Source organism: Nothobranchius furzeri, chromosome 9, assembly GCF_043380555.1.
Source record: "Nothobranchius furzeri strain GRZ-AD chromosome 9, NfurGRZ-RIMD1, whole genome shotgun sequence".
In the NCBI taxonomy this organism is placed as follows: Eukaryota; Metazoa; Chordata; class Actinopteri; order Cyprinodontiformes; family Nothobranchiidae; genus Nothobranchius; species Nothobranchius furzeri.
This window is the reverse complement of record NC_091749.1, coordinates 55,774,868-55,796,373: the sequence shown is the minus strand read 5'-3', so window position 1 is coordinate 55,796,373 and position 21,506 is coordinate 55,774,868. Positions and strand designations below refer to the sequence as shown.

The 21,506-nt window shown below is 44.3% G+C and overlaps 1 protein-coding gene across 1 annotated transcript in view; it reads left to right on the top strand.

The window, feature by feature from the left end:
- Positions 1 to 21,506, top strand: part of greb1 (growth regulating estrogen receptor binding 1) — a 40,333-nt gene that overhangs the window by 13,954 nt on the left and 4,873 nt on the right. The window contains exons 8-27 of the mRNA XM_015943636.3: positions 2,479 to 2,640; positions 2,722 to 2,844; positions 3,907 to 4,092; positions 4,258 to 4,394; positions 4,466 to 4,739; positions 4,822 to 4,950; positions 5,031 to 5,219; positions 5,294 to 5,491; positions 6,015 to 6,198; positions 6,290 to 6,473; positions 6,580 to 6,716; positions 6,829 to 7,180; positions 8,407 to 8,522; positions 8,607 to 8,812; positions 8,892 to 9,438; positions 12,662 to 12,818; positions 17,706 to 17,808; positions 17,956 to 18,111; positions 18,217 to 18,353; positions 18,495 to 18,656. Of these exons, the coding sequence (XP_015799122.3) occupies positions 2,479 to 2,640; positions 2,722 to 2,844; positions 3,907 to 4,092; positions 4,258 to 4,394; positions 4,466 to 4,739; positions 4,822 to 4,950; positions 5,031 to 5,219; positions 5,294 to 5,491; positions 6,015 to 6,198; positions 6,290 to 6,473; positions 6,580 to 6,716; positions 6,829 to 7,180; positions 8,407 to 8,522; positions 8,607 to 8,812; positions 8,892 to 9,438; positions 12,662 to 12,818; positions 17,706 to 17,808; positions 17,956 to 18,111; positions 18,217 to 18,353; positions 18,495 to 18,656 (3,839 nt within the window). The remainder of the gene's footprint in view (positions 1 to 2,478; positions 2,641 to 2,721; positions 2,845 to 3,906; positions 4,093 to 4,257; positions 4,395 to 4,465; positions 4,740 to 4,821; positions 4,951 to 5,030; positions 5,220 to 5,293; positions 5,492 to 6,014; positions 6,199 to 6,289; positions 6,474 to 6,579; positions 6,717 to 6,828; positions 7,181 to 8,406; positions 8,523 to 8,606; positions 8,813 to 8,891; positions 9,439 to 12,661; positions 12,819 to 17,705; positions 17,809 to 17,955; positions 18,112 to 18,216; positions 18,354 to 18,494; positions 18,657 to 21,506) is intronic.

Genomic DNA, 21,506 nt, shown 5'->3' with positions numbered 1-21,506 from the left:
TTGACTCACCCATCTTGGCTCGTGACGGGAAAGGATGTTGTTGATTTAGTGTGTAGGAGAGAGCAGAGCGTGTCTAAGCTAGTAGAAGCTAACCATTAGCATTAGCAACTCCACCACACAGCAGAACTCCTTCCGGCTCGTGTTATCTGTGGAGATAAAACATCAATATAGCAAAGCAAACAGAATCAGTGCTAGAGTCCCGTTGCTGTTAGCCAATAAGAGGTGAGATGTCAGAATATCAGGAAATAAGACTCCAAATCCTGATGTCTCCTGCTTCCTACTCCTCTGGCTAACTTCTAATTCCTGAAACAGGGGCGCCAGAGCTTTTTTTCCCCACAGAGATCGACTCGCAATGCATTCATTTATACTAGAGACCACTACAAATGTGTTGAAAGAATGAGTGAACTTGGTCTTTAAGAAATTTGTAGCAATCCACTTCTTGTCTTTGTGGTAGAGTGTCCGCCCTGAGACTGGGAGATCAGGGTTCGTTTCCTGGTCGGGTCATACCAAAGACTGAAAAAAAATGGGACCCAATGCCTCCCTGCTTGACACTCAGCATTAAGGGGTTGGATTGGGGGGTTAAACCAAATGGTTCCCGAGCGCGGCTGTGTCTGCAGCTCACCGTTCCCCCAGGGGATGGGTCAAATGCGGAGAACAAATTTCGCACACACATCAGTGTGTGTGACAACTAATGGGACTTTAACTTTAACTTATAAGTAGACGAATATTTAGGGTAGAAGTAAGAATAATGACAAATGGCCCGCACTTGTATATCGCCTTTTAGAGTCAGAGGACTCCAAAGCTCTCTACACTACAGTGTATAATTCATCCTTTCACACACACATTCACACGCTGGTGGTGATGAGCTACAATGTAGCCACAGCCGCCCTGGGGCTCACTGACAGAGGCGAGCTGCCGAACACCGGCGCTATCAGTCCCTCTGACCACCTCAGGCAAGGCAGGTTAAGTGTCTTGCCCGAAGACACAACAGCAGCATTCTTTGCCGGGAGCCAGGATCTATCCCACAGCCCTCCGATTACTGGACAGCCCGCTCCACCTCCTGAGCTACTGCTGTCCTTTTCCTTTGGAAAGTAAACTCACAAGCAAAAATTAGGGTAGCAAGTAAAGTCTCAGTAAAGAAAAGAAAATAGCTGCATGCAAAATGGAACATCAAATTTTAGGCTATAGGGCTTGTGATCACACGTGATTACATATAGCATTCTGGGATATGTTGGGAGCTTGACGAGTGTAAACAAACCATGAAGTAGAGAAGAAGCAGATTTGGGTGAAAGAAAGTGTTAAACAACAATAGAAAATCTCAAAAAGGATGCGAAATGCACAGGGATATGTTATATAAAGACGATGAGGACCGGTATGTGGACAAAATCTGCATTAAAAATGTTTTTGATCCATATAAAAGACACAAGACCAGAGCAGCAATGACATATTCCTAGATACTTGGTCTCCGGGGTTTTGCCTCCAAGCAAGTTAGCTTGTTTACCACCTTTATTCCCCCGGCAATCACGTGTCACCCCACAACACAGCAAAGATTTACTAGAGTTGTGTAATCTATCCAATCAAATGAACAATTGATTAATTTAAGCTGCAAGAACGAGACTGAGCTCGCTGTTTACAGTAGTAACAAGTAAGGACTCACACGCCTCCAACAGGGCGGCTGCGTCGGTGATGGCGTCGTGATCACAATCCCTATTTTTATTTTATGTTTATTAGAATTTGATCACTTTACTTTCTCTTTAACTGGTGGCTTGTGTGTGTGTGTGTGGTTGTGTGTGTGTGTGTGTGTGTGTGTGTGTGTGTGTGTGTGTGTGTGTGTGTGTGTGTGTGTGTGTGTGTGTGTGTGTGTGTGTGTGTGTGTGTGTGTGTGTGTGTGTGTGTGTGTGTGTGTGTGTGTGTGCTTTGTAACACCAGTCCCAGCCACATTGTGTGTGTGGGGGTGGGGGTGGGCTTTGTTTTCCTGGCCTTCATGCCGACACTTCCAGCTGTAAACTTCCACATCTCTTTTCTCTTCTGTCTTCCTCTCCGTCCTTCTCCCTCCCCTCCCCGCTCTCTCAGTCTGCCTCCTCTATAAACCAAACCAGGGCTGTAAAATGTCCTCCCCGTCTCGCCTCGCTCTTTTTTCTTCTTTCTGTTTCTTTGAATGAGATGCTTCCTTCCTGTCAGTGGTGTGGTTTTTTCATTACCCATTTAACAAGTAGACCTTTTATGGGTCTCCATCATTACTGTATTCTAACAGATACTTGTGAAGAGATGACTGCATGACTAAAATACAACTCTTTTGCATCACAGTATCTTCAAAACTCCCTAACACCCATTTTAGTGTTGATCTGTTGGGGATTTGGATGAGAAAAGGGACTCCGGTGATTCTCGGACTTCACATTAAATAAGTTTGAAAACAGCAGCAGCGACTTCTGCAAATCCAGTCAGGATCTAAATATATTTGTATTTTGTATCTAATAGGGCCTCATGCAAATGCTGCTCCCCCTAAAAAGAGACACAAAGGCTGGTCTCCTGAATCAGCAGCCAGCAGTGTGACGGAGAGCATGGTAAAGTCTCCTCCATCGTCATCAGCCCTAGCAACACCATCAGTGTCTTCTCACATCACCACCGGAGCCAGACCAGGTACGAACAGGACCAGAAACACACATAAAATAAGATTGTCTACATAAATAAATGCTTTTCCGTTCTCATCTACTTGTTAAGAAACTGCATTCCTGCAGAGTTCAACGCGGGGGTCCTCAATCCCACTTTCTCTCCCAGAACTGTCCGTAACAGTGCCTGATCGGCTGCTGCACACCTGCAAACTGCAACCTGTCGTATTTAAAGGTTAGACTATCATTTACTTGTTTTCCTTTTAGTATTGCAGCTGTGACAGAGTCAAGCTAATAAGGAAAAGGATGTTTTTGAGCTGAAATCATGAGCCAGCAGATTGTTAGGGGCGTTCCTGTGACTTCACGTTTTATTAATTTTACCACAACAATTTATCTCCTTTAATATCTGATGTCATCAATTTTATTTTAAATGTCTGCATTTTTTTTCTTTTCACATAGACATCTTATTTTTTTCTCCTGTTTTTTATGACATGCAAACTGTTTCCCAATTGTTATGGTTCAAATTTTAATAGTTTTATTCAGTAATTAAACTGTGTTTTTGCTGGTCTACAAAAGGTCTTCAAAAACCTTAAAAGTTTAGATTTTCCATAATTAAGACCTTAAAAATCCTTAAAAATTACAACAATCTTTAAATCCAGAGTCTTCAAAAAGTCCAAAAGTCTTAAAAATGCATCAGACCCAAAAACACAAGAGTGCTTTATTTTATTTGGGAATCTGCTTTAGGATAAGACCATGTAAAGAGAAACCACCTGTGTGTGTGTGTGTGTGCGTGTGTGTGTGTGTGTGTGTGTGTGTGTGTGTGTGTGTGTGTGTGTGTGTGTGTGTGTGTGTGTGTGTGTGTGTGTGTGTGTGTGTGTGTGTGTGTGTGTGTGTGTGTGCGTGCGTGCGTGTGTGTGCGTGCGGGTGTGTGTGTGCGTGTGTGTGTGTGCGTGTGTGTGTGTGTGTGTGTGTGTGTGTGTGCTTCTTTCATGTATGTAAATTAGCAGCTTTAGCTAGTGGGCACGTGAGCCATGGTGGTGTAGATTTAGTGGTACTGCATCCCCTGCTGAGCAATTATCTTCACACCTCTTTTCTATTCCAAGTAAGCTCTTTAATTTTATCAGTGGCCTTAAAAAAGGTTTTATAAAGTCTTACACCGGGCTTCCCTAAACCCTGACTGAAGAAGCTTTTTCTCATCTCAATAAGCTAGATTGAGGTTGTTGTTTCAGTATTTTTATGACCTGATCTTTTCTAACTCCACCTCTGTATTTTTAACCACTGTTTATTATCCACACAGGTCACGGCCCGCTTTGTCAGCTGACTGGCAACATCAGTGATGTTCTCGTCAGTTCTCTGCTCCAGAGTTGTTACCTGAGCTCACAGGCTCTTCCCAGAGTCTACCAGCATTATGGACCATCACCCGTTCAGCCTCTCTCCACTGAGATGCAGATTCTGCTTACAGTTTACTACCTGGTTCAGCTGGGTCAGTGCAAAAATGTGCTCCTGTAAAACTAGTGTGCTGGGTTTAATTTAACAAATTTTATCCTTTACTTTGACTCTCATCTTGATACATTCCAGACGCGTTCTCTTAAACTGCTGTGGTGTGTATCAAATCAATGAGGAAATGTGTTTTATTTTTGCCCTGCAGGCCCTGAGCAGGTGCCCCTGATTGAGGACTTGGAGCAGATTTTAATGAGGTCATGGAGGGAATCCCACCTCAGTGAGATCAGACAGTTTCAGCAGTCTCAAACAGCAGCAACTCAAGGGAGGCTCTATGGCATAGAGGTCAGATGAGACAAGAAAAAAAAATCTATCCCAAAACTCAAGAATTCATCAGTATTTTTGAATGTTTCCAGGTCCCTTCTGTTTTACCCGGGCTCCCCCAGCATCTCTCTTTACCTCCTAACCAACAACCCCCGACCCCCAGTCAGCTCCCTTGGCTCGCCCAGCTCGCTGCATCCTCCTCTGGGGAGAGAGTGGTAGTGATGGGGGAAGAAGTCAAGTCGTTGGCTCAAGGCCTTCAGCAAGTGTTTAGCAGGCTGATGGAAGGAAGGCTTGAAAACACAAACTATGTCGTCATTATCGTCACTTCACCAGGACAGGAGACACAGTCATGTGTGGTGGTAACAGGTGGGAGGTCACAGCGAGTCTGCAGTGATGTTTGAGGTCTGAGACCGATTCTGATGCGATTCATCTGTGCGCCGTGCCGCAGGTAAACACCAGTGCCGTGCTTTATCGGAAAGCATGTTTTCTCCCAGTGAGGGACTGAAAGAAATCAGCCACCAGATTTACTCAGGAGCTGCACAGGAGCTCGTCCATTACTGCAGTTCTCTCGGCCAAGGTATGCATGACAGCATGTGGACTGCTAATGTGCGTTTTAGTCAGATTTAACTAACACAAGTGTGGTTTTCTGGTTCTCAGATGGTAATATGGACACCCTCCTGGATAGTTTCAGTGTGGACAACAGCGAGCCATCTCCCTCGTCCAGCAGTCAGGACTTAGCTGAGGACAGGAATGTTACGACTTCACAGAACCAGAAAGAAACGCACAGTCCAAAGGACACATCCAGCCCTAAAGTCACCACCTCAAGCCCCAAAGACTCTTGTTCAGGTAAGAAGAAAATCAGTGTCTGAATTCTCTCAGACTTATTTTCAGAATCTAAACGTGGGAATGTTTATTTTCAGAATATAGGGTAGAATGGCGCGAGGTCCGTCCCATCCAGCTGGCAGTAGCCAGAAAGCTGCTTTCCCACGTTTGTGCCATAGCAGATTCCAGCACACAGAACCTTGACCTTGGCTCCTTTAACAGGGTCAACTTCCTCATCCTGGTCCCACCCTCGGAGGTCACGTTTCAACAGACTGTTTTCCAACTCTGGAACTCTGGTTGGTGACATGAATCATGAAGTTCTACCTGTTACTGTACTTACTTCTATAAACCGACCAAAATGGGTTTTTCTATTGTCGATATTGATATGTAAAGGTCATGATCAGCCCACAAACCCCCAATCCAGCCCTGTAATGCTGAGTGTCAGGGAGGTATTGGGTCCCATTTTTTCAAAGATTTTGGTATGACCCAACCAGGATTTGAACCCTGATTTCCCAGTCTCAGGGCGGACACTCTACCACTAGGGCACTTAGCTGGCTGGTAACTTTCCTTCCAACATGATTGAGACATTAGAACCAGAACCTGACTGTTTTTTGATTACTGTAGAATTCTTACATATTCAACCTTTAAATGTGCTCTTTAAAGGAGGAATATTGGCCGATGCAATATATAAAAAATTGCTAAATATCAGTTCATTATTGGTCTATCCCTATTCTGCGCAACTTTTTTAGAATTAAGATGTATCTTCACTACTTGATCTGTTTTAACGTTAACCACTCTTTATGCCTTTGTGTTTATCAGGTGTCCTTCAGGACCTTGGGAGTACGGACCAGGACTGCACGTCTCATCAGGACGCTGAGCGTTACGTGGTTAAGATGGACCAGAGTGCTCGGGCACGGGTTGACAAACTCATCCAGGAAGCGCAGAGCAATTCCTACACTCTCCACATCCTGGTTCATGATCATGCCCACTGGGATGTTTGCAGGTTTAACAATTGTTGTTGTTTTATTTGTCTTTTCACCATAATCAACAAACATATTGACTTTGCCTCTGTGGCTCTGTTTCCTTCCTCTCAGCTCATCCTGCTGCAGTGCAGACAGTGGTGTGGGTCTGGTTGATAAACTGTTAAACTCACAGCAGGTGATAGAAGCCACAAACATCTTGATTCTACATGTCACCTCGTTCCCCTTCGCCCTTCAGACTCAGCGCACTCGAATCAGCCCCTACAATGAGATACACTGGCCGTCTGCGTTCAGTAACGTAAGTCTGAGCTCTGAGTTGTGATAAACATCTTTTATAGCGGCGTGCAAACGTTGATCTGTATCTGCAGACTCAGGTGTCTGAACTTGAGTGCTTCTGTGTGCAGGATGTGGACCTGTATCACGAGAGGACTCGGCACTTCGGTTTGTCAGAGCTCTTGGAGATGACTCGCTCTGGAAGCAGCCTGCCACTGATGCGTTATGATTCCTCTTTTGAAAGCATGGCATCTACCCTTGAAGAGAGGTGCTGCACCAACCTAGAGTAGTCGTGATGATCTAAAAACCATCCAAAAATTTTAAACTATACCATAAATGCAGCTGGAACTCTACTCAGTCGTTCTAATTTTTGTTTTCAGGTTTCCAAAGCTGCACAGTTCTGTGATCCGGACAACGGTCCTGATCCAACACTACTGTATAGCTCTGATGGCTGCATCTGGAAAAATCAGCAGCTGTCCCAGTCTACACAAACACACCTCTGTTGAGACCATGGAGGTTGTACAGTCCCTGCTAACTCCTGCCCAGCAGTGTCCTTCCCACCACGGTCACATGATTCTCTTGCGGATTCCTTCTCTGGCTTTAGCAGCTTGGGCTCACCGACGGCTGTCCAGAGTCAGGAAGCAGCTGGGGCTGGAGGGGAGTTTTGAGATCATTCTGGGGAGTCCCAGCCAAGCTCTGACTATTGGACAGACTTTCACTGATCAGATCAAGGTAGGTTAGTAGTGATTGTTGAGTGTGTGTGTGCGTGCGTGCGTGCGTGCGTACGTGCGTGCGTGTGTGTGTGTGTGTGTGTGTGTGTGTGTGTGTGTGTGTGTGTGTGTGTGTGTGTGTGTGTGTGTGTGTATCTGCTCTGTCTTCTCAAACCCCTAGTGAGTGGAGACAGATTATACTGAGCCAGGATCCTCTGGAGGTTTCTTCTTCCTGTTAAAAGGGAGTTTTCCTCTCCACTGTCACTACATGCTGGCTTAGTATGTGGGTTGCTCAGTTCATCAGTTCACTGATAATGTTCAACTTAAGTTGAATTGAAATAATGTCTCTAAAGCTTGGTTTATGCTTGACGCATTCACTTTCCACTTGGCGATGCGGCTCGCGGCTGGAACGCGCTTCACAACTCGCAGCGTTTATGGTTCATGCGGCTTGTCTCTGCGGTGAGCCAATATTCTCCCAAACTGAACGGGGCAGCATGGAGCTCTACGGCACGCATCCAACACTACACCATAGTAGAAGTAGAAATTACTGTTTACAACATGGCATTGCAGCATTTTTAACAGCGTCCTCGTCTTTTCTGAAGTGCGAGCTGTTTCTCTCCAAGAATTATTAACAACTTGTTGATCACGGCGATCTTTGAGAGCTGAATCATACAAATGTCTGTATTTACAGACTTCTGCCATACTAGTTCTTGCCGGTCCGCCATGTTTTTCCGCGTCCAACCGTCCGCGTGGCCGTGCGGACCTCGCGGACGCGTCAAGCATAAACGAACCTTAAGGCACTGCGCAGTGACTTAGTGGTTAGAGCTGTTGCCTTGCAATGAGAAGGTCCTGGGTTCGATTCCCGGCCTGGGATCTTTCTGCATGGAGTTTGCATGTTCTCCCTGTGCATGCGTGGGTTCTCTCCGGGTACTCCGGCTTCCTCCCACAGTCCAAAAACATGACTGTTAGGCTGATTGGTCTGTCTAAATTGTCCTTAGGTGTGAGTGTGTGTGTGTGTGCATGGTTGTTTGTCCTGTGTGTCTCTGTGTTGCCCTACGATGGACTGGCTCTCTGTCCAGGGTGTACCCCGCCTAGTTGCCCGTTGACTGCTGGAGATAGACACCCCCCCCACCCCCCGCGTGGACAAGCGGGTTCAGAAGATGGATGGATGGATAATGTCTCTAAATTTAGGGAAAAAATAATTTACTGAGAAAATAGTGATTTTGCTTTTGTGTCTTTGTTCCTCAGAAATGGCTGAAGATCCAGGATTCTAATTGGGTCCCACTTACATACTTGGAGCTGGAGGCCCTCCCTTGCATCCTGATTCTGTCTGGAGCCGACCCACTTGGAGAATCATTGCCCAGGTTCGTTCGTGTGTTCTTGAGAAAAAGACAAAATATTTTCTCAAACATTTTAATGAAAAACTGTGATACGTATTTTTTTTAAAGGTCTCTAAAGTATTGTGATCATCGGGTGATAAGCTGCTCCTACCTGCAGCGTACGACCCTGGAACAGGAGCTGGGATTGGCTGCTTATCTAGTCAAGGCAGAGACGAGACCACCACATAATCCTGGATCAGGAAGTGAAGTGGTTGAAAGTGATGCTGAAAAACTCAGCAGCACTGACAATGAGGAGGAGGAGGGACATGACAATGGTAGAGTAAAACCTAACATGGATTTATACGTATTTATTAAAGCTTTTTTATTTTAGACACATCCTGTGGGTTTTTCCAGGAAACTCTCCTCCATTCTCCACTCAACCTCCCCAGGCGTGTCCTGACAGTAGAGCTGCTGACCCCCTTGCTGCTCCAAGCACCAACTCTCAGAATGGCCAGAAAGGAAACTTGGATGCCAGACAGCCTCCACCAAAGCCACAGAATCATGATCAGCCTCAGCCCTCATCCCAGTTGTTTTCAAATCTTCAAACTACACCTCACCACCAAAATCAACCTCAAGCTCAAAGTGACCCCCAGGTCAAACCGCAGCCCCAAAGTCAGCTATTATCACAAACAAGTTCTCAATCTCACCCTCAATCAGCTTCCCAGCAGCAGCTTCCTACCCAAGCACAAACTCGTTCCAAATCTGCATCCTCTGCTTCCTCCTCTCCACAAGCCTCCTCTCCTCATCCGCATTGCTCATGGGCGCGAGGATTGAGCCGTCCACCCTCTGTACTCCTCCCTCGTGCCATCTATGACATCATCACAGCCAGTGACAGCAGTGGACTTCCACGATGTACTTCATTCTTGCCACACATGTCTGTTGCATGGGCAAGCAGCTTCAGGTGGTAGAAACATATTTTTACACCGTATAAGATTTATATTAATTGATACATGTGATGCTGAGTATGTTACATCCTTTTCTATGTGAAGTTACTTCCACATTACTAATATAGGATGAGAGGAAGAAGCTAATAATAATCATTTTACTCATCTGAGCTGAACAGATAGTTTTTCAGTCAGCAGCTCAGTGCTGTTGGACGTTAGATTTACTTAGAGATGCACCAAAAGGTGATCTGCTGATAAGAATCAGTAAATATTGAGGATAATTTGCTTAATTGGTGATCGGCCAATCAGAAACTCACAAATTAGATTTATGTTCTTTGCTTATGAAAGCATAACTAAAAGGTGTCAAATCAGAAAGATGGATGGATAATAAAATAATGGATGAATAAAAAGTACTTTTTCATAACTTATATGGACAGGATTTCTAGGCACAGCCAAGGTGTTGAGGGGATCTTTTTTGGTGGCCTGAGGATCGGGTCTGCTTTTTGCTGATGATGTGGTCCTGTTGACTTTATCAGAACGTGATCTCCAGCTTTTGCTGGGGCGGTCCGTAGCTTAGTGTGAAGCAGCTGGGATGAGAAAAAGCTCCTCTAAATCCAAGACCATGGTCTTGAGTCAGAAAAGGGTAGAATGCCTTTTCCACGTCAGGGATGAGGTCCTGGTTTAAGTATCTTGGGGTCTTGTTCACAAGTGAGGGAAAGATTGAACATGAGATCAAAGAGCGGATTGGTGCTGCGTCTGCAGGGACGCAGGCATTGTACCGGTCTGTCAAGGTGCAGACGTAGGCGTTGTACCGGTCTGTCATGGTGCAGACGCAGGCATTGTACCGGTTTGTCATGGTGAAGAGAGAGCTGAGCCGGAAGACCTTACCATACCATATTTATTTATAAAGCACCTTTTCAAAATAGCATGGCAGCTAACCAAAAGGCTGTACATAAAAAAAGCCAAATGCTTGATCAAGAGACTCAATAAGAACAGGCAAAATACATAAGAACAAAGCATAAATAGTCAGAGATAAAAATCCCTACTTGAAACAATAAAATAGAAGAACAGTTAACAGCACTATAAAAAATAAAATAATGCGACGAATGATAAAAACATTTGAAATGGCACAAATAAAACGAAATAAAATACCAGATGGTGTGAGGTGCCAAAAGGGTGCAACTGAAACACAAAAACTAAATTAAAAACTCAAATCCGGTGCTAGATTTTCATGAAAAATGTCACAGAGGGAAGACAATACTAAAGAAGTGTGTTTTCAAGGCCAACTTGAAACTGCTAACAGAGGGAGCCAGACGCACACGGAGGGGCAGAGAGTTCCAGAGTTTGGAGCTGCATAAGAGAAGGCACCCTCCCCCTGTGATTTGGACCAAACCTTCGGAACAACAAGCAGCAGATGATCTGCTGACCAAAGGGCACGGGTGGGAACATATGGGGTCAGCAGGTCTGTCAGATAGGATGGGGATGGGCAGTACAAAGCCTTGTAAACATATAACAAGACCTTGAAGTTAATCCTAAATTTGACTGGGAGCCAGTGTAAATCTGCGAGGATGGGTGTGATGTGCATGCGTCTGTCGGTGTTGGTTAAAAATCTGGCCACGGCATTTTGAACCTTCTGCAGTTTGCTTAGGGCTGAAGCATTAATCCTAATCAGAACAGAATTTGCGTAATCCAGACGTGAAGTAATTAAAGCATGAATGACTGACTCAAGATCCGGGCGTTTGAGGATTGACTTAAGAAGAGGGATGCGGCGGAGTTGGAAAAAGCAGGACTTGACAGTAGCATTGACTTGTGAATACATTGAAAGGTCAGAGTCCAGTAGGCTAGTGGCACATGCTTTGAGATTGAGTGGGAGAGTTGAGACATCTAAAGCACCATTCATGTTAGTGGGGCTAAAACGTATGGCATCTGATTTGCTGTCATTTAACCGTAGGCAGTTTTGAGAAAGCCAGGATCTGACCTGAGAGAGGCATTCTGACATTATAGAAAATGAGTGCTGTTGGTTGATTTGAAGGTAGATCTGGCAATCATCTGCATAAAAGTGGTAGTTAACCCCGAGACTTGCTAAAATCTTACCAAGTGGTAGCATGTAAATTGAAAAGAGGAGAGGACCCAGGATGGAGTCCTGCGGTACTCCCCATGGAAGTGGGACATTGGGAGAAGAGCAGTCTCCAACATGAACACTAAAACACCGACCATTAAGGTACGACTGAAACCATTCGAGGGCAGTACCGGTCACACCCACCCAAAATTCAAGTCTATGAAGTAGGATGGTGTGGTCTACAGTGTCGAATGCTGAGGTCAGGTCGAGTAAGAGTAACAGCACATGGGAGCCAGAGTCAGTTAGAATCAGGATGTCATTAAGTACCCTAATGTGTGCAGATTCTGTGCTGTAATTACGTCTAAAACCTGATTGGAATGGGTCAAGAAGCCCATTGTCATCTAGGTGAGAAGTAAGCTGCGAAGACGAAACTCTCGATTTACCGGTTGATCTACAATCCTACTCTCACCTATGGTCAATAGCTTTGGGTGGTGACCGGAAGAACGAGATTGTGGATGAAAACAGCCAAAACAAGTTTTCTCTGCAGGGGAGCTGGGGTCCCCCTTAGAAATAGAATGAGAAGCTCAGTCATCTGGGAGGGGCTCGGAGTAGATCCGCTGCTCCTCCAAATCGAGCGGAGCCAGTTGAGATGGCTCGGGCAGCTGGTTAGGATGCCTCCCTGAGGAGGTTTTCTGTGCCCGTTCAACCAGAAGGAGACCTAAAGGAAGACCCAGGACACGTTGGAGAGACTATGTCTCTCAGCTGGCCAGGGAACGCCTTAGGATTACCCAGAGGAGCTGGCCCAAGTGAGTGGGAAAAGAGAAGTCTTGGCCTCCATGCTTAGGCTGCTGCCTCCGTGACCCGACTCTGGATAAGTGGAAGAGGATGGAAAGATGGATGGATGGACCTTTTACAGAAATTATAAGAAAAAAATCCTTTTAATCTGGATGTTTGGATTTCTAAACAATCGACCAAACTTTAAAAAATAAAACATTTCTGGAAGGTTTAGAAATGTTTTAGTTATTTTCTCAAGTTTGAAATAAAAAATATGAGGCACACATGAGGTTACTTAGCTCTAGTTCTTATTAAAAAGAATGGATGCCTTTTTTAACTTCTGATGTAAAAAACATACAATAAATATTACACATGTTAACATGTAGGATGTTTATTTCATTGTGCAGACCTTTGCTGAGTAAAATGATGACGTGCACAGAGCAGTCTCTCTATTATCGTCAGTGGACAGTTCCTCGGTCCAACCACATGGACAGCAGCAACCGCTCTGAAGGACGAAGTGACAACTTTCACCCTCGTAGGCTGCTGCTCAGCGGACCCCCACAGGTAACATCAATCATCACCGTCTACTCTGGCTGTGTTTTGTGATTGTTTACTGCTCCTTTCTTTTGCTTTTTTCAGACTCTCTGAAAATGCATTCATGCTTCTTTTTACCTTTCAGGCAGTGTTGCCAGTTTATTACGAGTTTAGAAGAAAACGTTTATCTGTAGAAACCAGGAGTCCATTTGATTAGAAAAATGGCCACACGTTATTTGCATGATTGTGGCGTTACTGCATATGTAACCGGGCATCTGATGTTGTTGTGAGGATGAGTCCAGACACAAATATACTGTAAGCATCATCAAGGACACAGTTTAATCAATCAATCAATCAAAGCTTTATTTATATAGCGCCTTCCACAACCCTGTCGGGTAGTGCAAGGCGCTGAACATATTACATGACAAAGTTAAATATGGTGAATAAATCGAAAATAAAAGCAGTTCAAATTGCAAATTAGTAAAAAAAAAGGTAAAACATTCTAGTAGAAGACAAAGGGTAAAACAAGGGATAGAGCGAACCAATGAAAATGGAAATAAAATCAACATTAACATGGCCAAATTCAAACATGTTCAGGAAACGCCAAGCGGAGGAGGGGGGTTTTTAGGCGACTCTTAAAGACTGGCAGAGATGGGGACAGCCTAACTGAGGGTGGCAACTGGTTCCAGAGGGACGGTGCTAGGACTGAGAAAGCCCGGTCCCCACGAGTACGACACCTCGAACGAGGGACAGCGAGCAGGCATTGGTCAGAGGAGCGCAGAGCGCGTAATGGGGAATGTTTGTTCAGGAGTGTGGCTAGATAGGGGGCGCACCACTCTGGAAGAAATTTTAGACAAAGACGAGGAGTTTGAAGTGTGAACGATAACAAACCGGAAGCCAGTGCAGGGAGGCCAGAACCGGACTGATGTGGTCCCGTTTCCTGGTCCCAGTCAGGAACCTAGCTGTGCTGTTCTGCACAACATGTAGGTGGCTCAGTGATGACTGACACAACCCTGCATATAGAGAGTTGCAGTAATCAAGCCTAGAAATTACAAATGCATGCAGTACCCGCTCCATGTGGGGTCTTGACAGCATAGGCTTGATTTTTTCAAGGCGTCTCAGGTGAAAGAAACTGGACCGGATCACAGAGTTGATGTGAGCATCAAATTTAAGTCCAGCATCAACTTTCCCTCCCAAACTGGTGATGACTGGTTATGAGTAGGGAGAAAGAGGGCCAAGATCAACATAATGACCCACATTCCTGCTGTTGGGGTGAAAAACAATGAGCTCTGTCTTTCCCTCATTCAGATGCAGATAGTTGGCCATTAGCCAAGACTTCACCTCGTTAAGACAGGACACAAAGAACTGGATGGAGTGTCCTTTCTCCTGACACAATGGAGAGTAAATCTGGCAATCGTCAGCATAGAGATGGAATGATAGGCCATGTTTACGAATGATTGACCCCAGAGGAAGCAGATAAATGGTAAACAAAAGAGGACCAAGGATCGATCTCTGCGGGACCCCCCAGCGGAGCCCCTCCCAAGAAGAAAAAAACATCACCCAGTTTAACACAGAATGTCCTGTTGTGGAGATAAGATCTAAACCAATCCAGAGCAGACCCTTTGATCCCAACCCATCGTTCCAAGCGATCAAGTAGAATCGCGTGGTCAACTGTGTCGAAGGCTGCCGTCAGGTCTAACAACAGAAGCACCACAGATGTACCCAGATCTAGTGATAGATAGATATCATTTGAGACCCTCAGTAGAGCTGACTCTGTGCTATGGCCAGACCTGAACCCGGATTGGAAGACCTCAGAAAGATCAGAGTCAGCTAAATGTGAGACCAGCTGCTGATAAACGACTTTCTCAAGCAGTTTTGATGTAAAAGGCAGGGTAGAGATAGGCCAGAAATTTTCTATCACAGAGACATCAGCACCAGGTTTCTTCAGGGTCGGCCGAATAACTGCTGCTTTCAAAGCAGCTTGGACCACACCTGTGCTGAGGCTCCCGTTGATAATCTGTCCAAGTGAAGGGCCAAGACACGGAAAGGCAGCCTTCCAGAGACGAGGCGGCAGAGCGTCAAGTGGAGAGCCAGATGGCTTCTGCCTTGCAACAAACTTATTCAGCTCAGAATAAGAAACGGTATTGAGGGAGCTCAGGGTGGGTGGTGATGAAGGAACTGGAACAGGGTCAATACAGTTACCAGAAATAGCTGCTTGAATGCCTGATACTTTTTCAACAAAGAATCTGTGAAAATCTTCAGAGTTTCCAGCAGCTGTAGGAGACATGAAGCTAGGCTCCTGATACACCAGAGCAGAGTTCAGTGTTTTGTAGAGCATCTTGGGATTCTTGGAGTTTGTTTCAATGATGTCTGCAAAATAGGCAGTTCTGGCAGCCCTCACAGCATCCTGATAAGCAACCAGAGATGCTCTGAACAACTCACGCGAGACCTGTAGGCCATCCTTTTTCCACTTTCTCTCAGAGGATCTACACGCCCGCCTACAAGCCCATGTGACATCAGAGAGCCAAGGCTCCCTCTTAGGTCTAGACTTGCAAAGCTTGAGAGGGGCAACCACATCCAGGACCTGATTACAAAGTAAATCAAAGTGTTGGTAGTAATGATCAATGTTAGATGAATCTGGGTTAAAGGACTCTAACCTTACAGACATACAGTCCACAAACTTTGCAACAGTTTCTGCATCCAGGGCTCTGAACCTAGTAGCTGGAGCTTCACACACAGGGACAGGCCATGGCAACGTAAAATCACAGAGTATTAGAGAGTGGTCAGAGAACACAGGAGGCAAAGTCTCAAGGTTCATGACAGGGAGACCAAGAGAGAGAACCAGGTCCAGGGTGTGACCCCTGGCATGAGTTGGGGACGATACCCATTGAGTTAAATTGAATGAATCTAGCAAATTCAGAAAACCTTTAGAAAGCACATTGTCAGGACAGCATATATGGATGTTAAAATCACCAAAAAATAGGACATAGTCATATTTTAGGATGCAGTCTGCCACAAGATCACAGAAATCATTAAGGAAGTTAGAGTCAGTCTTAGGAGGGCGATAAATTAGCACGACGAGCAGGCGGGGGGAGATGCACAGTTCAAATAAGCACAGTTCAAAGGAAGAAAATGACATGGTTGGTGTAAGCTGTTTACAAGGAAAGCTGGATTTAAAAACAACAACCAGCCCACCACCTCTGCCCTGTGATCTGGGGATATTAAAACAGGAGCAGCCAGGTGGTACCAGCTCCAGCAGGGCGCTTGAGTCACCAAACGGGATCCAGGACTCACAGATGCACAGAAAACTCAAGTCATGCTGAATAAAAAAATCCCGAAGAATAAAAGTTTTGTTCAGCACAGACCTGGCATTGACCAGACCAAACCGGGTCTGCAGCGGGGCCGCAGCACCGGGATCGCACACAGGCACAGTCTCCTTTAACTCTGAGCCCGTAAAAATCAACCCCCGAAAGGGGGTTATATATACGTATGTATATATGAAAGGGTATATATATATATAAATAAATATATATATATATATATATATATATATATATATATATATATATATATATACATATATATATACACACACACACACACACACACACACACACCGTAATTTCCAGACTATAGAGCCAAGTCCGGATTGTAATACGGGCAAACTGGGCACAGGCCCAGGGGCCCACAGCCACAAGGGGGCCCACACAAGCAGCAGTCTTTATTTATTTTTTTGTGCAGCAGTCTTAACGTTGGAGAAAAATGGTGAGAAGTAATTAAAATTACGCCCACATTTTCTAAGTTAACACACATTTCTTTTAACAATGGTAGTTTTTGCATCTTTACCGTTCCTGCTTCAGCCCTCTCCCCCTGCGCAGCCGCCGCAAACTCACTGATGCGCCTTTAGCCTCTCAGAGTTCCTGCTGCTCTAAACATTGAAAGAATCATTTAATTTTCTGTTCCTCACTTCTGATTACCTTCAATGGTGTCTGTTTGTTGCAACCACCAGCAACAAAAACGAACTTGTTTTTATTTTGACTATTTTTTTTCTGTCCTGTCTGTTTATTATCTTCCTGCATCTCCTCTCAGTCCTAAAGAAAAACTGCTACAAGGCTTCATATTTATTCACCTTATGAGATACCTTTGAACTGCAGTTCAAAAGTAACTCCTGCCGCACCGGTGAGGTGAAATCACCGGAGGACGAAACAGGTTATGCGCTCTGCTCCGCAGCAGGCACAAATAAAAGATAGAAAATATAAAAGGATATGAGCCGACATAAACGATCGCGTGTTAAATTTGTTTTTGAGATGGCGACACTTTGAGAATGTTACTCTGGCCATTTTCAGGACGCATCTGTCTGGAGCGCATCAACCATCAGAGCTCTCGCCTCTCAGCTCTAAGCACATTGTGCCCAGGGGCCCCTGCAAACCGATCAGTATCAAACAAAATAGAAAAGTTATTGATTAGTTTATTCATCGTCCTCCTGCGCGCTGAAACCACTGAAGTAATCTTCTTCAGTGTCAGAGTTGAACAGCCTCAGAAGAGCTTCGTCACATACCTTTTCTGTGGCGATGTCAGTGTCGCTCTCCGTGTTGCTGTCATCATCCCGGGGTGAAGCTGGGAAAACAAGCAGAGCCATTTTACTATGAAAAAAATCCTCCTGGGCGCTTTCCGTAGCACTCCTTTAACTATTCCTTCATTAGACTTTCCAGCATCCATTCTTTCTGGTTGACTAAAGCCACACCTCATCATAAGCCGCATGGTTCAAAGCGTGGGGAAAAAGTAGTGGCTTATAGTCTGGAAAATACGGTGTATATAAATTAACAATAAGAGATTTTTTGTAACAAGTTCCTTTTTGACTGCATTTTAAATGTAGTAAAAGTCACATTCCCCCTAACTGTATTATTCCCTGGTTAGGTGGGAAAGACAGGGGCATACCTGCACTTCCTGGGTATCTTGTCTCGCATGCTGATCAGGCTCATGGAGGTGGATATCTACGATGAGGATGACATCAATTACAGTCAGTACATTTGTTCTTATTCACTCCATGTTGGCTATGGAGACTTCAGGCTTTTATTATCCAGATCTTGATTTTAAAATCATATAATTCTATGACTCATCAAAATATACCTTGAATAAAACTTTATAAATGTTTTGTGTGTTTTAGGTGTTCCGACTGAAGGAGGACAGCACCATGCATACAACACTCCCTGGCCCAACACAGACATCATAAAAACAATGCCCTTTGACTACACCATCCATGATGCCAAATATGATGATATCAGTACCATATATTGCCCTGGATTTAAACCCCAGGCTGAGGGTAAGTGAAATAAGAAATTGCACGTAAATCCTCCTTTTTGCTTTGAAATGAAGGGTTTAATTTGCATTTATCCCAATTTCCTCTTTCTCCTTTTATCCTGTCTAGGAAATGTTGCACGGCAGGAGGACGTGTATCTATGCAGACGCACGGCGAGGATTAAGCTGTCTAAGTATGCAGCCTACAACACCTACCATCACTGTGAGCAGTGTCATCAGTACCTGGGCTTCAACCCCAGATACCAGGTTGGGACTACACGCACATACACAGACACACACAGACACACACACACACACACACACACACACACACACACACACACACACACACAGTGGGAGGAATTCAGTTCTTCTAGAATATTAATACTAAATGTGATCACCATTCAGATGTACGAGTCAACACTCCACACCTTCACATTCACCCATCTGCTGCTTGGAGAAGATATTCAACTCTACTTTATCATCCCAAAAACTAAAGAGCACTACTTCAGCTTCAGCCAACCAGGAGGCCAGCTGGAGAGCATGAGGCTGCCTCTCACTTCTGACTGGGTTTGTCCTTTTCTACAATATTTACCCACCACTGAATAAATTATGACTGTAATGTCTGCTCTTTGTTAAAGCTTTCTAAACAACCTTACAGTATTTTATCTCACACAGCTTGACACAAATGTTGGAAAAACATCTAAAAAGAGAAAATTATTTTTGGGAATTTAGGTCTTGAAGCCGTTTATGCAGGAAAATAATAAAATAATTGATATTAACTGATAATTGAATTGATGAAATTATAATTATGAATAATTAATGAACTGATTGACAGTGTTGGGCTTGTCCGTTACAGCTTATAATTAAAAATCTATTAAAATGTTTTGATTTTCCTTTCAGTGACTGTCACCAAAAGCGCAACACTGTGAACACTCCACTAGGGGGTGCAATTGGTAAAACTTTAGCTCTAAAGTCTAAATCGGGGTCACCAACCTTTGTGATGCTGAGAGCTACTTTATGAGTACTGAGCCATACAAAGGGAGTGAACTAGAATATATCAGAGTTAGACTAAACTTCATGTATTAAAAACATATTTGAACGTTTTTAAAGAAATATGTAGTTTTTAAATCAATATTAATGCATTTGTGATTAAACAAGATTACGGCCAAATTTTCTTTATTTTAGAATTTGGGTAAAAGGACAGCAGATGCTGGGGACCACTGGTCTAAATAAACCATTACTTTTTGTTTAAATTCAGAAGAATATTTTTAATAGTGGCTTTATAGATGAACGTCTTTAATATTCACAATCACAAAAACTCAATCTTTTTAAACTAAAAGTAATGTTAATATTAAAATGAAAAATATATAAGAAATAAGGGAGTCCATTAAAATATAAAAGTGGTAAAAAAAACACCTTCATATTCATGTAAAAACATGAAGTTTTTAGATTCTTCATCACATAACATTACTTTTAATTAATGATTATCATTTCACAGCATCATGGAGACCAGTCTAGGCTGTACAGCACAATCAACTCCTTGCTGCTGTTAAATGAGTCTGATGGTCTAAATCCCACTGTTGCTTTGTGCACAGAGCTACAGAGCTTTTTCCTAAACAAGATCCTTGGTATTAGGCTTAGCCTCCAGCCTTAAATATACACTATCCATGTGGAACCGCCTGACCCACCTGCATTCTCGGACTTTGCTCCATTTCAGCTTGCTGACTTGAGGAAACTAATTAGATCCATGAAGCCAGCTGGCTCTTCGGTGGACTACCTCCCGACTAAATTGGTGTGCGACTCGTTGTCTGCACTGACCCCGGCACTTATGAACATTTTTAACATTGGCCTCAGCACTGGAGTGTTCCCTAAGGTTTTTAAAGATGCGGTTGTTCAGCCGATATTGAAAAAACCTGGTCTGGATCTCTCCACTTATGAGAACTTCTGCCCTATATCGAAAGTCCCGTTTCTCTCGAAGGTCCTTGAGAAAATTGTTCATGGTCAGATCTCTGCTCATATGAACAGCAACTCATTGTTGGATGGGTTTCAGTCCGCCTTCAGACCACACCATAGCACTGAGTCTGCTTTGATTAGGGTGGTAAATGACATTCTGGTGGCATCTGACTCTGGGTCTAGGGTACTGCTGCTCCAGCTGGACCTTTCAGCGGCTTTTGATACGGTCGATCACCATATTTTACTGGATCGTCTTGGGTTTGGGTGACGGGGGTGGCACATAAATGGTTCCGCTCCTACCTATCAAACCGATCCATCTCTATACAGATTGGTGACTGTGCATCCTCATGTCTTCCACTGCCTTGGGGGGTGCCACAAGGTTCCGTTCTTGGGCATTTGCTGTTTTCTATCTACCTTCTGCCTCTGGGCATTATCCTGAATCAGCATGACCTGAGCTATCACATTTATGCTGATGACTGTCAACTATATGTAGTAATGGATGAGAAGAATGCGGGCTCGCGATTGGCTGCATGTTTAGATGACGTGAAGGGCTGGCTGGCATCCAACTTCTTAAAGTTAAATGAAAAGAAGTCTGAGTTTATTGTTTTTGACCCCCGCAACCACCATGGCTCTCACCCTGTTTGTGACCTTTTAACCCTCAACCCCAAACACTGTGTGTCAAGTCTCGGTGTAAAGCTGGATGCTGAACTCACAATGGCCCCACAGATAAACTCCGTAGTGAGGTCTTGCTTTTATCAGCTTCACCACCTGACTTGCCTCAGACAAATCCTGAAACAGAGGCATTTGGAGTCAGTCATCCATGCCTTCATTACCTCTCGCCTTGACTACGCAAATGCCCTCCTCGTTGGTGTTCCGGTCTCTGCCCTGAATCGGTTGCAGGTCGTCCAGGACGCTGCTGCCAGGTTCTTGACAAATATACACCAATGTAGCCATATTACCCCTGTCCTGACACGTCTTCACTGGCTCCCTGTCATTTTCAGAGTACAGTTTAAGTTATTGACTTTTGTATTTAAATCACTCAATGACCTGGCACCTCCCTATCTCTCTGACCTGCTCACTCCATATGTACCCACGCACGCGTTGAGGTCGGCTGACCTTTTGCTGCTGTGTACAAAATTGCGGGGTGAACGAGCATTTGTGCATGCGGCCCCAAAGCTGTGGAGCTCGTTGCCCATTGGAGTTTGGCAGGCTCCATCACTGGCGGTTTTTAAATCTCGTTTAAAGACCCACTTTTACGATTTGGCTTTTAGACAATGACTTGTTTTAGTGTTTTATTGTGTCATTATTTTAATGTGCTCTTAGTATTCATCATGTTTTATCTGCTTTTGACTGGTATTTTTATCTTCTGTTTTAGTTCCTTAGAATGGTCGCGTTTTGTTTTAGCCTGTGCAGCACTTTGGGCAGCTCCCATGCTGCATTTTAAATGTGCTATATAAATAACTA